This window comes from Pollachius pollachius (assembly GCF_949987615.1).
Source record: "Pollachius pollachius genome assembly, chromosome: 6".
Classification (NCBI taxonomy): Eukaryota; Metazoa; Chordata; class Actinopteri; order Gadiformes; family Gadidae; genus Pollachius; species Pollachius pollachius.
In genome coordinates, this window is record NC_136939.1 from 2,725,881 (window position 1) to 2,737,849 (window position 11,969).

The 11,969-nt window shown below is 47.7% G+C and overlaps 2 protein-coding genes across 3 annotated transcripts; both read left to right on the forward strand.

Annotated features, from left to right (window-relative positions):
• Nucleotides 1–2,845: 2,845 nt before the first annotated feature.
• Nucleotides 2,846–6,711, forward strand: LOC307077303 (charged multivesicular body protein 1b-like). 2 transcript variants are annotated; one of them, XM_079738677.1, is made up of 8 exons: nucleotides 2,846–2,996; nucleotides 3,799–3,896; nucleotides 3,991–4,137; nucleotides 4,652–4,720; nucleotides 4,817–4,924; nucleotides 5,303–5,346; nucleotides 5,610–5,682; nucleotides 6,124–6,711. In XM_079738677.1, the coding sequence occupies exons 1-8, from the start codon at nucleotides 2,981–2,983 to the stop codon at nucleotides 6,169–6,171; spliced, it is 603 nt and encodes a 200-aa protein (XP_079594803.1). In that variant the 5' UTR covers nucleotides 2,846–2,980; the 3' UTR covers nucleotides 6,172–6,711. The 2 variants fall into 2 exon arrangements, with proteins under 2 accessions (XP_079594803.1, XP_079594804.1); XM_079738678.1 differs by having other exon boundaries at nucleotides 6,127–6,711.
• A 270-nt stretch (nucleotides 6,712–6,981) lies between these two features.
• On the forward strand, nucleotides 6,982–11,608 carry rraga (Ras-related GTP binding A). The gene is made up of 10 exons (XM_079738800.1): nucleotides 6,982–7,037; nucleotides 7,478–7,572; nucleotides 7,668–7,767; nucleotides 7,850–7,916; nucleotides 8,289–8,511; nucleotides 8,851–8,946; nucleotides 9,302–9,424; nucleotides 9,637–9,728; nucleotides 10,532–10,647; nucleotides 11,254–11,608. The coding sequence occupies exons 2-10, from the start codon at nucleotides 7,546–7,548 to the stop codon at nucleotides 11,355–11,357; spliced, it is 948 nt and encodes a 315-aa protein (XP_079594926.1). The 5' UTR covers nucleotides 6,982–7,037; nucleotides 7,478–7,545; the 3' UTR covers nucleotides 11,358–11,608.
• The last annotated feature ends 361 nt before the right edge of the window (nucleotides 11,609–11,969 follow it).

The following is an 11,969-nucleotide window of genomic DNA, read 5'->3' on the forward strand; positions in this document are numbered from 1 at the left end:
GTTGTCCCGCAGCATCACGTGGCTGGCCGAGGCGCCGTTGAGCCGCACGTCACGCACCACGATGCTCCGCTCGGCCAGGCGCTCGCGCACCCCCCGGATCATGTCCTTGGCCCGCACCTCCAGCGTGGGGAAGTTCCCCCGGCCGTAGATGGGGAGTACCTCCGTCAGCACCTGGTCCAGCGCCTGCACCTGCTCCACCGTCAGGTTGTGGAACCGCTTGTCAGCTTGGAGATCCATCTTTTCGACCTGGAGAGTAATGGCAAGGTTCAAGGCAGTTTTCGTATAAAAGTATTGCAGTGTTTCTCTAAAAGTATTGCAGTGTTTCTCTAAAAGTATTGCAGTGTTTCTCTAAAGGTATTGAAGTGCTTCTCTAAAAGTATTGCACTGTTTCTCTAAAAGTATTGAAGTGTTTCTCTAAAAGTATTGCAGTGTTTCTCTAAAAGTATTGCACTGTTTCTCTAAAGGTATTGAAGTGTTTCTCTAAAAGTATTGCAGTGTTTCTCTAAAGGTATTGAAGTGTTTCTCTAAAAGTATTGCAGTGTTTCTCTAAAGGTATTGCAGTGTTTCTCTAAAGGTATTGCAGTGTTTCCCTTAAGGTATTGCAGTGTTTCCCTTAAGGTATTGCAGTGTTTCTCTTAAGGTATTGCAGTATTTCTCTTAAGGTATTGCAGTATTTCTCTAAAAGTATTGCAGTTTTTCTACAAAGGAAATGCATTGTTTCTTTTGGGTTTCACTCTTTCCCATAGTGAAGGACCAATGAATCCCTGGCTCTTGCGTGTGTCACAGTCTATCTTCCCAGGGAGAGGAGAACTGATCTTTAGCGTATCTGCAGAACCCTGTTTCTATTAAATGCGGTGAGGATGAAATCCACTGCAACGCCTTCATGCAGTAGACACGTGGATAAACATGAGTTAATGATTAACTCCAACTCTACCTCAACTCTAATTCTAACTCACCAACTGTCTATGTAGCTTTGTTGTTTTAAGCTTAGGGAATTGTTTAATTCAGAGGTTAAAAAGAGAAATACCAACTGTCTAAAGGTAAATAAAATACATGTTTCAAATGTAATTGTAGATTTATTTGCTGCAGACTGCAGCAGAGAGGAGATAGCTATTGACATTTATTAAACTTTTCTAAATCCTCCCTCTTATCTTTATGTTGTTTCCATAAAGAACTGAATGTGATAAAGTCTGACGGACCTAATATTGTGCATCTGCCCAGCAGCCTGAGCAGCGGACTCTGGTGGCCAAGACGAGAACCGCTGCTCAGCGCAGCACGACTGTTGTGTTGTGAGTTGTTTTTAAAGATTGGACCACATGAGTCATAGAGGATCGTCACAGAGCTCCCGTCCTCGAACGCATGAAAACAGTAAAACGCACCGATGATGTGAGATAAAATAGAATGCAGAACATTTAACTCCTACATTTGGTCGTCCCCTGGACATTAATGTGAATACTTGTGACCGTGTCAGTTATTTAGTATTTTTGCTCAGTTTTCTACCCAGGTGCGTGGCAGGCTTTTAGTCTTCATTGTATTTGGTTTTCTTTATATTATTTCTGTTCTTACTGAATATATTCGCCTACAGCCAGGCTTTGCACATGTCAAGTTTAACGTCAACTTGTCTCATCGACGCAACGATTCCCAGCCGTCTCTGACTTCCCCAATGCACATAAAACACACAAAAACACACAACTCCATTCACCCTGACACACACCACACACAAACACCACCACGCCGGTTGGATTACTCACCTTTTTGTGGTCAAACAACAAAAGTGGGAAGCGACTTGTGATGACCGACGGGGTATCGAACAGGGTTCCTCTGGACGCTGTGGGAGCGACGCGCTGTCAGACGCACTGATGCCCAAGTTGAAGGTTACGCACGTTTCCCTCCGCGGAGGAGAGGGGTTTCCATGGTTATGACGCGTCACGACTCCACAGTCATCACGACATGGGATGCGCGTGTTCGCTGGGAGCGACGAGCGGTGAACTTTGAGGCGGGCGGGGGGCGGGGACTGTGTGATAACGTCTGCTTTGATGGACGGGCGACAGAGAGAGATAGGCTGGCGGTCAGTAACGTAACATCACAAGTTGTGTTGTTTCTACCGCTGAGCAACACCATATCAGAGAGTGTGAGTCATCCCCTCTCCTGCCTCCTCTCCCCTCCCTTCTCCCCCCCTCTCCCCACTCTCCTCCTCTCCTCTCCCTTCTCCCTCCATTCCTCTCCTTCTTCATTGACTCCTCTTCTCTCATCCCCCTACCTGTCATCTTCATCTCTCCTGTCTTCCACTCCTCTCCTCTCTCTCTCTCTCCCTCCTCTCCTCGCACCTCCTCTCTTCTCTCCCTCTCTCTCTCTCTCTCTCTCTCTCTCTCGCTTGTCTCTCTCTCTCTCTCTCTCTTCTCTCGCCCCCTCCTCTCTCTCTCTCTCCTCCTCTCTCTCTCCCTCCTCTCTTCTCTCTCTCTCTCTCTCTCTCTCTCTCTCTCTCTCGCCCCCTGCTCTCCTCTCTCTCCTCCTATCCTATGTCTCTCTCCTCTGTCATCAGACTGTAATCATCGATCAGACTCCCAGGCCTCTCGGATACGAGCACCGTGTAAATCGCAGCCACACTAGAAACCAATAGTAGCTTGAATAAAAAGTGTGTGTGTGTGTGTGTGTGTGTGTGTGTGCGTGCGTCTGTGTGTGTGCGCGCGTCCGTGTGTGTATGTGTGTGTCTGTGCGACTGTGTGTGTGTGTGTGTGTGTGTGTGTGTGCGCGCGCGTGTGTGTGACGTTCAACGGGAGCTCCTCGGTCTGACGTCAGTTTCGTCCACGTGACGGCGACGTCACTGATATTTTGGTCAGCGGACCCGGAAGTGAGAGCGAAGACGAGGCGAAGCTAAGTTTTGATTTCAGTTGTTGTTGTTGTACTTATTGATCGTAACGTCGCTCCGATCGCTCGTCCTCTTCTCTTTAGCTGAACTCCACCGAAACAAGTCGCCAGGATGTCGAATATGGAGAGTATCCTTTAAAACCCTGAAAACAGTCCTTTAAACAAGGATGTCGACTACTGAGACTGATCAGCGCCGAATGTCTTACGTATATATACTATCCCCATGTCTGTGGTGTATGTGCATGTCTTAAATGTGTAACTGTATCTCTTTAGTCTATTTTCGTGTATTTTAGTGTGTCTTTATCTCTTCAGTGTATGTTCATGTCTTACTGTATTTGTGTAGTCTACTTTAATGCCCTCAGTGTGTTTAACTTGAGTTCGTGTGTAGTATCCCGGGTGTGGTCACGGTGGTAAATCTTTATATCATGTCGAACTGTACTTCATATCACACTTTCAAACTTCAGTTTGACATGACCCATGAAACTTAAGGAGAACACCAGCTTCCACCCGGTTTCACTCCGCATTAGGCCTCCGACCCCCGCTGGGCTCCACCCACAGGTCGAGCCTGACGGGCGCGTCATCGGCCGCGTCGTTTAGTTCCTCTTGAACACCTGAGCGTGAACAATGAGGGTGACGTCATCTGACATGGACGGCTTAATGACGTCACTATCATTAAGGACACACACACACACACACACACAAACACAGACACACACACACACAAACTCACACACACTTTCCATTCAAGCTACTATCGCCGGGAGAGAGTAGTTGATCCTGTCCTCTATAGTCGGTGTCTTGTTTGATGGTGGTGGTGGTGGGCTGTTATTAGAGAGGTTCGGTGTCTCCGTTCAGTCTGTTTGATGGAGACCCTCTGAGCCAGAGCGGTGCTCATCCAGCCTGCGGTTGGTTCCTTCACCCGCTGCCCAGAACATCTCTTCAACCTGAAGTTCGCCGCCAAAGAGCTCCAGAGAAACTCCAAGAGGTGTGACAAGGAGGAGAAGATCGAGAAGAACAAAGTGAAGAAGGTAAGAAGCAGGGGTCCACGGCGGTGAGTGTCCCGTGACGTTGAGGTGCTTCCAGAAGGTTCCTGACCTATGACCCCCTCCCCCCCCCCCCCAGGCCATCCAGAAGGGGAACACAGAGGTGGCCCGCATCCACGCCGAGAATGCCATCCGCCAGAAGAACCAGTCGGTCAACTTCCTGAGGATGAGCGCCAGAGTGGACGCCGTCGGGTCCCGCGTGCAGACGGCCCTCACCATGAACAAGGTAGTTACTGGTTACTACTAGTACTAGTTACTAGTACTACTACTGTAATAGTACTAGTTACTACTACTAGTACTTTACACACCATGTGGGGACCTGCGTGCAGACGGCCCTCACCATGAACAAGGTAGTTACTAGTTAGTACTAGTACTAGTTACCACCACTACTAGTTACTACTAGTACTAGACACACCATCTGGGGTCCTGTGTGCCCTCACCATGAACAAGGTAGGATCTCCTCTTCTAGTTATTACTAGTACTAGTTGCAACGTCTACTAGTTACTACTAGTACTAGTTACTACCACTACTAGTTACTACTAGTACTATACCATCTGGGCTCCTGCGTGCAGACCGCCCTCACCATGAACAGGGCAGGACCTCCAATACTAGTTAATACTAGTATTAGGACTAGTACCTAACCGTAACCCCTAACTACTAGTACTAGTTACTACTACTAACCCTTTCCTGCGCTGACTGTTGCAGCGACTGTGAGACTTGACTGAGCGTTCTCCGTGCAGGTGACTAAGTCCATGGCGGGCGTGGTCAAGGGGATGGACGCTACGCTGAAGGGCATGAACCTGGAGAAGGTTGGTCCACCCTCTGCTCCGTCTGATTGGTCGTTCTGAAATGCATTTGGCCCTAGGTTGGAATAGGAGTCCCCTCAGTAATAACCTGCTCCTCAGATCTCCATACTCATGGATAAGTTTGAGCATCAGTTTGAGACGCTGGACGTGCAGACCGCGCACATGGAAGACTCCATGAGCAGCAGCACCACCCTGACCACACCCCAGGTACACACACACACACACACACACACACACACACACACACACACACACACACACACACACACCACCTCCACCCTGACTACACACACATCACCTCCACCCTGACCACACACACACACACACACACACACCCCAGGTACACACCACCCCCCCCCACACACACACACACACACACCACCTCCACACCGAAGGTACACACCGCCCACACACACACACACACGCACACACACCACCTCCACCCTGACTACACACACACCACCTCCAAGCTGACTTCACATCCACACACACATCCACACCAGCACGCAGGCACTCGCACACACGTGCGTGCCGGCCCGCCCCCTGGTGGCTGTGACGAGGTGTGACTGATGCCTTGTGTTTCAGAGCCAAGTGGAGGGACTGCTGCACGAGATGGCAGACGAAGCCGGGTAAACACTCACAATCAACCCCATTCTAAAACACCAGCGTCCTGCTCATCTATTCACCATCCTTTCTTATGAGAGATGCAGATTCTATAAATGACTTTATCCATATGTCATCTGAATGATGTAATGTGCGTGTCATTAGTGCTGTCCATGATGTACCGTATGTTTCTGATGTAACACTGTGTATGATGTAACATTGTGTGTATGATGTCATGTTGTGTGTATGATGTAACGTTGTGTGTATGGTGTAACGCCGTGTGTTCCAGGCTGGACCTGAACCTGGAGCTTCCTCAGGGACAGAGTGGGTCCGTGGGGAGCAGTGTGGCAGCCGCCGAGCAGGTAAAGAGATATATACTCAGATATATATCATACAGATGCATACTAATACATATATTATCCATGTTTATACACAGAGCAGGTAGATATACTCATATATATATATATATATATAGACAAACCGTATTCTACACAGCATGTAGAGGTTTGATTCCCACCATTCCCTCTGTTCCTACACCCAGTTGAAGGAAGCATCTCACATTTGAAATAATAAGTATAAAAGGTTCAAAAGACGTCCGAAAGAAGTCCGAACACCTCCAGGCAAAATGATAACGATGATAACGATCTCTAGCTCCGAAAGGATAACGATAAAAACAAACATGTTACCATTAAAATCGATTCCAAGGTATCAGCAAACATACTGTATATATAACGTATCCAAACACACGTGTTCCAACGGTCTCTGGTCCCGTTCTGCTCCTCATGTTTCCTGCTTCCTGTCAGCAGGACGAGTTGTCTTCACGACTGGCCAAGCTCAGAGACCAGATGTAAGACGCCAGCTCACCGCCCTTCTCTTCTCCATCATGGACTCTCCCAGGATGCATCTGTGTACCAGACGCGGCCTGTTGTATATTTAGGAGCGTAGGGTCGCTGCTGCTTCATGGCTTCCTGCATTGTATCTCTGGTAACGGTGTATTTATGATTCATGGGGATTCTCTTTTCAACATTTGGGTTTATTTGTGTTTGTTTGTATTATTTACCAGTTAAGAGTCTTTCCGGCACTCTGTGGGTTTCAGACGAGACGGAGGTGTTCTTGTTAACGTAGTTATGGTTAAACTTTCAATAACCTGAGTTAGAAATCTGTTCCTTCATGTAATGAGGAAGAGCTTTATCAAAGACCGAAAACTGATCCCAATTTCTCAAGTTCGGTCCGATGTTTATCAAATGTATATCGTCAGACCCTGTTGTCAGGACGACCGCCTATATGATGATTGCTGTACTCCTTGTGTCAGGGATCATGAGATGAGGGAGCATTTTATAACACTTTTATCCTTTTTGCCTTGGTTTTCAATAAATTCATTATAAAGCTGGTGACATTTTCTTGTGGTCTTTGGGTGTTTTAAACTTTGTATGTTGACAATACCAATTGCTATAGAATGGTCGAATTCGTTCGTAGGATGAAAGTGGATTAACTACTTTTGTCACTAAGCTTTTGCTCAGCGGTGTTGTCGTAGTTCTACAGATTCGATGTCAGCAGCGATGAACCTTATGAGTGTGTTGTGCTCGGTGTAGCTTCTGTCGCCCCCTAGTGGTCACAACGAGGAACAGGTCATGTGACAGCCATAAATAACAAAATCATGTGACTATAGCGCGTAAACAGGAAGCAGCTGATCTGGACTTCTGGCTGCCTGGACCAAGTAATGTTTATCAGGATTCCTACACATGATTTATCTCAGATTTATAACAAGTATAACGGGTAGGATTTTATCTGCCTTGCAAATTGGTCTTCGGACGTTTAAAAAACCGCTAACGGACCTGTCACCGGCTGTGTTTATGCAACTGCAGCTAGCATTAGCTTCACGGTAGCATCGAGAGGGAACGCTCGCTACGGGAGGGGGGTGTTGATGATGTGGGTCAGGTGTTTAGTGATGATCGTGTTGGATATTTTCACTCATCCACTCGTAGTGCACCGAGTAGAACGTTTAACCTTTTATATTTAGTCTCCGGGGTCCGACCCAGCCGAGCACAGCCCCCCTGGGGACGGTCACCTATGTCGGTGCACACCTGGTGATGGGTCTAAATATATAATACAGATCATTAATGTCTTATCTTATGTCTTCCCCCCCTACCGCCGTAGGACGTGTGCGGTAACACATCTGCTTCAACAACATCAAGTTTAACGGGAGGATTCAACAGTATTACGGGATGTCGAGCACGGCCATGAAGAAGAAGGTGCGTTCTGAACTTCATAGCGGTTAGGGTCACTGGCCCAGGGGTGGAGGACGGACCCATCGATCCGAACCGTCTGTGCTCTCTGATCGATCCAGGTCCTGCTGATGGGCAAGAGCGGGTCCGGGAAGACCAGCATGAGGTCCATCATCTTCGCCAACTACATCGCTCGCGACACCCGGCGTCTGGGAGCGACGAGTGAGTGTGACGACGTCACGACCTCAGTGCTTACGGGGTTCAGGGATTGAGCCCACTATTAATGTTTCCTTCTAACTCGTAGTTGATGTGGAACACTCGCATGTGAGATTCCTCGGGAACCTGGTTCTGAATCTATGGGACTGTGGAGGGTAAGTTGGAGTTCATCATTTATTGAAAACTGATAATGATATATCTGTAACATATATATATATATATATATATATATATATATATATATATATATATATATATATATATATATATATATATAATAGGGATGTCATGACACCTGGGTTGCGGACCCTAACCACTAGGCTATCGTTATCCTGTATAGTGTCATGTTCTATCAATGACTTGGATGATTTATGAGCTGGACAGCCCTGATATAGATACCACGTATATAACATATATAACATGAACATATATATATTCTACCAGCCTGGGCAGCTTCATAGGGAACTAGTTCAGTACTCATGATATAGAGGCCACATGTATAACATGTATAACATGTCTACCTCCAGCCAGGACACCTTCATGGAGAACTACTTCACCAGCCAGAGGGACAACATCTTCCGTAACGTGGAGGTGCTGATCTATGTGTTCGACGTGGAGAGCCGGGAGCTGGAGAAGGACATGCACTACTACCAGTCGTGCCTGGAGGCCATCCTGCAGAACTCCCCGGACGCCAAGGTCTTCTGCCTGGTCCACAAGATGGACCTGGTTCAGGAGGACCAGAGAGACCTGGTGAGAACGCCCCCCCCCCCACCATGTGTGTGTGTGTGTGTCACAGTGTAGCTTAGGTGTGTGTGTCGCAGTGTAGTTTAGCGGTATGTCTGTCTGTGTGTCACACTGTACTTTAGGTGTGTGTGTGTCACACTGTAGTTTAGGTGTGTGTGTATGTGTCACAGTGTAGCTTAGGTGTGTGTGTGTGTGTGTGTCACAGTGTAGTTTAGGTGTGTGTGTGTGTCGCACTGTAAGTGTGTTAAGTGTGACACACTAAGTGTGTGGTTCTGCTCCCTCTGATCCGGGTTCTGCTGTGGTTCTGCTCCCTCTGACCCGGGTTCTGCTGTGGTTCTGCTCCAGATCTTTAACGAGCGCCAGGAGGACCTGAGGAGGCTGTCCAGACCTCTGTCCTGCACCTGCTTCAGGACGTCCATCTGGGACGAGACGCTCTACAAGGTCCTCTTCATCACACCCAGAAGAATCCCATCTTCCTCATCCTCTTTATTAACTGTTACTGACTGTCCGAGGACCATTAACTGACACTTTTAGTATCACAGTTCTTCACAGGCCTCAGGCGGCTCATAGCAGAAACACAAAAACCAGTGGAGAAAGGACATTAGATCAGAGACACGGAAAAGGTGTAGGAAACTGTAGGACAAAATGTTTCTGGCAAGGCCTTTCAGAGATTTAACGATGATAGTGCCTCGGCCAGGTGGTGGACCTTCTCCCCCCCTCTGCCTGTAGCCTGATGATGATGAAGATGATGATGAAGGCGGGTCTGTCCTAACACCTCCCCCCCCCCCCCCCCCAGGCCTGGTCCAGCATCGTCTACCAGCTCATCCCTAACGTCCAGCAGCTTGAGACCAACCTGAGGAACTTCGCTCAGATCATAGAGGCGGACGAAGTGTTGCTGTTTGAGAGAGCTACGTTTCTGGTACGCCGCTAACGCCTCCGCACCACACCTTCTGAGTTCATCCAGTAGATACCTGCAGTGAAGGCTGCTGTTGATGGCTCATTTCCATCCAACCTTGTTGAGATAGAAAGTGGTTGTAATTCCAAGGGACAAGTAAAGCATTCTATGTAAATCTATGTAAATGTAAACATATGTAAACTTTACGTGTTTGTGTGTGTGTGTGTGTGTTGCAGGTGATCTCTCACTATCAGTGCAAAGAGCAGCGCGATGCCCATCGCTTCGAGAAGATCAGCAACATTATCAAACAGTTCAAACTCAGCTGCAGGTAACGCACTCCTGCCTGGCCTTACCTCAAGGTCTGTCCATTAAGGTCTCACCTTAAGGTCTGTCTCTTAAGGTCTCACCTTAAGATCTGTTCCATAAAGCCTCAACTTAAGGTCTGTCCGTTAAGGCCTCAGGTTAAGGTCTCACCTTAAGGACTCACCTTATGATCAGTTCTTGTACTCTGCTTAACGTCCAGCCCTTCTCCCATCTCTGCCTCTTTCTGTCTCTTAGTTTGAGTGCTTTCTAAATGTTATTATGAGACTATATACCTTTTTATTGATATTTGATCGCTCTTGGAATCTACGGGAGGGTTTCATCATGTGATCAGAAGTTCCCTTTAAGAAGTTCAAGCCGCCATCTTGGTACTCGTGGACCAAACATTCTACAAGAATGTGTGAAACAGCACGAACATGGCGGCTGGGAATGTTTGACATCATGTGGAACCCTTCTGCCTCTGTATAGAGCCTCTGAAGGGCTGATTATGGTCCCACGTTCACGCAACGCAAGAGGGTTACGGACCCCTTATGTCCTTGCGGACCCTCCTTGCGTCCACCGCAAGGGCCTGACGTGCTCCTCCAAAAAATGTTAACCTTCCGTCGAGTCGACGCAGCAGCAAGGGTTGTGATTGGTCCGCCTACTCAAAGCCCTCGCAGAACCATGAAGGTTCACGGCTACGTCGAAGCGTCTGCGTCGAAGCGTCTGCGTGGTCGTTGCGTTGCGTGAACGTGGGGCCATAATCAGCCCTTGAGTGTCCAGTGAAGCATCACATTCGTGTCTAATGATTAATGTGTTTTCATCTCACAGTAAGCTAGCGGCCTCCTTCCAGAGTATGGAGGTGAGGAACTCCAACTTTGCCGCCTTCATCGACGTCTTCACCTCCAACACCTACGTCATGGTCATCATGTCGGACCCCTCCATACGTAAGAACACCAACCACACCCACCTCCAACACCTACGTCATGTCATCATCTGACCCCTTTATACGTAAGAACACCACCCACATCCATGGCAGTGGTGGAATGGATGTGCAACATCTCACACCAGTCAGTTACTTTCTTACTTACATCCATAGTTGGTTAGTTGGTTACTTACATCCACTGTGAGTTAGCTACTTACATCCTTAGTTGGTTAACTACTTACATCCATAGCTGGTTAGTTACTTACTTACACCCTTAGTTAGTTGGTGAGTACCTTACTCACATCCTTAGTTATTTAGTTACTTACTTACATCCATAGTTTGTAAGTTAGTTACATTCTTGGTTATTAGTTAATCGCTGACATCCTTAACTAGTAACTTTGCTTATGAGTAGGGTCACTAGCTCGGGCCCTTAGAACTTTCCAAACCTTTTTTAAATACGATTTTAGATAAAGAATGCACAATCTTACTAATGTCTTGCGTAAGTCAGACGTCTTATAAGCCGGCCGTCTCCGCATGCACATCAGGGACCCCGCGGCTTTGGCTGAAAGGTGTCCCCGTCTCTCACCTGCCCGTGCGTGAGTACTGACGCGTTGTGTTCTTTGTGCAGCGTCCGCAGCCACCCTGATTAACATCCGGAACGCCCGCAAGCACTTCGAGAAGCTGGAGCGAGTCGACGGACCCAAACACAGTCTGCACATGCGCATGCGTTAGCCAATCGGATCCGCGCCTGCGGTTCTGATGGACCAATCGGCGTCGAGAGACTGCTGCAGGCTGTGTGAAGCCCCGCCCCTCCCCCTCCCCCTCCTGTGTCTCGTCACACTCAATCAGTCGTTGTTTTTATGATCGATTTTATCTGGAAATCCTCTTTCTACCGCCCCCCCCCCCCCCCCTGCGGATGGACTGGCATGACCTTTGACCTTGTGCTCCTGAGAAATTTGTTACATTAAAGAAGGACAAAGAAAGCCCCTGTTTGCTGTTGTTGGGATGACCTAAGATGTCATGTGTTGGGGTCAGGGGTGGGGGTTGAATGCAGGTATGTGGGGAGGTGGGGTCGGTACAACCCTGGGCGGGACATGATATTGATAACGTGAAATGGGATATTTCTCACCACAGTCCATCAATGGTGCAACGATTTTTATTTATATTCATTTTTACCTTGAAAAAAAGGAACCTTAAAGGAACACTTACCGCCTTCCTATTTGACCAGGTAGGAAGGAGTGAAGTGGACTTCGGTTTTTTTTTTTTTTTTAAGTACTAAATATTATTCAACCCGGTGTAATAATTTCCGGTTGAAACATTTTGAAAATATCCCTTAAATTAAAA

Excerpts from the sequence above, each read along its gene's own strand:
- LOC307077303 (XM_079738677.1), top strand. Across the intron at positions 3,897-3,990 it reads AGAAGAACAAAGTGAAGAAG|GCCATCCAGAAGGGGAACAC; the intron begins GTAAGAAGCAGG and ends CCCCCCCCCCAG. Across the intron at positions 4,721-4,816 it reads AGGGCATGAACCTGGAGAAG|ATCTCCATACTCATGGATAA; the intron begins GTTGGTCCACCC and ends CCTGCTCCTCAG.
- rraga (XM_079738800.1), top strand. The coding sequence starts at position 7,546 with ATGTCGAGCACGGCCATGAAGAAGAAG. Across the intron at positions 8,512-8,850 it reads AGGAGGACCAGAGAGACCTG|ATCTTTAACGAGCGCCAGGA; the intron begins GTGAGAACGCCC and ends GTTCTGCTCCAG. Across the intron at positions 9,729-10,531 it reads CAGTTCAAACTCAGCTGCAG|TAAGCTAGCGGCCTCCTTCC; the intron begins GTAACGCACTCC and ends TTCATCTCACAG.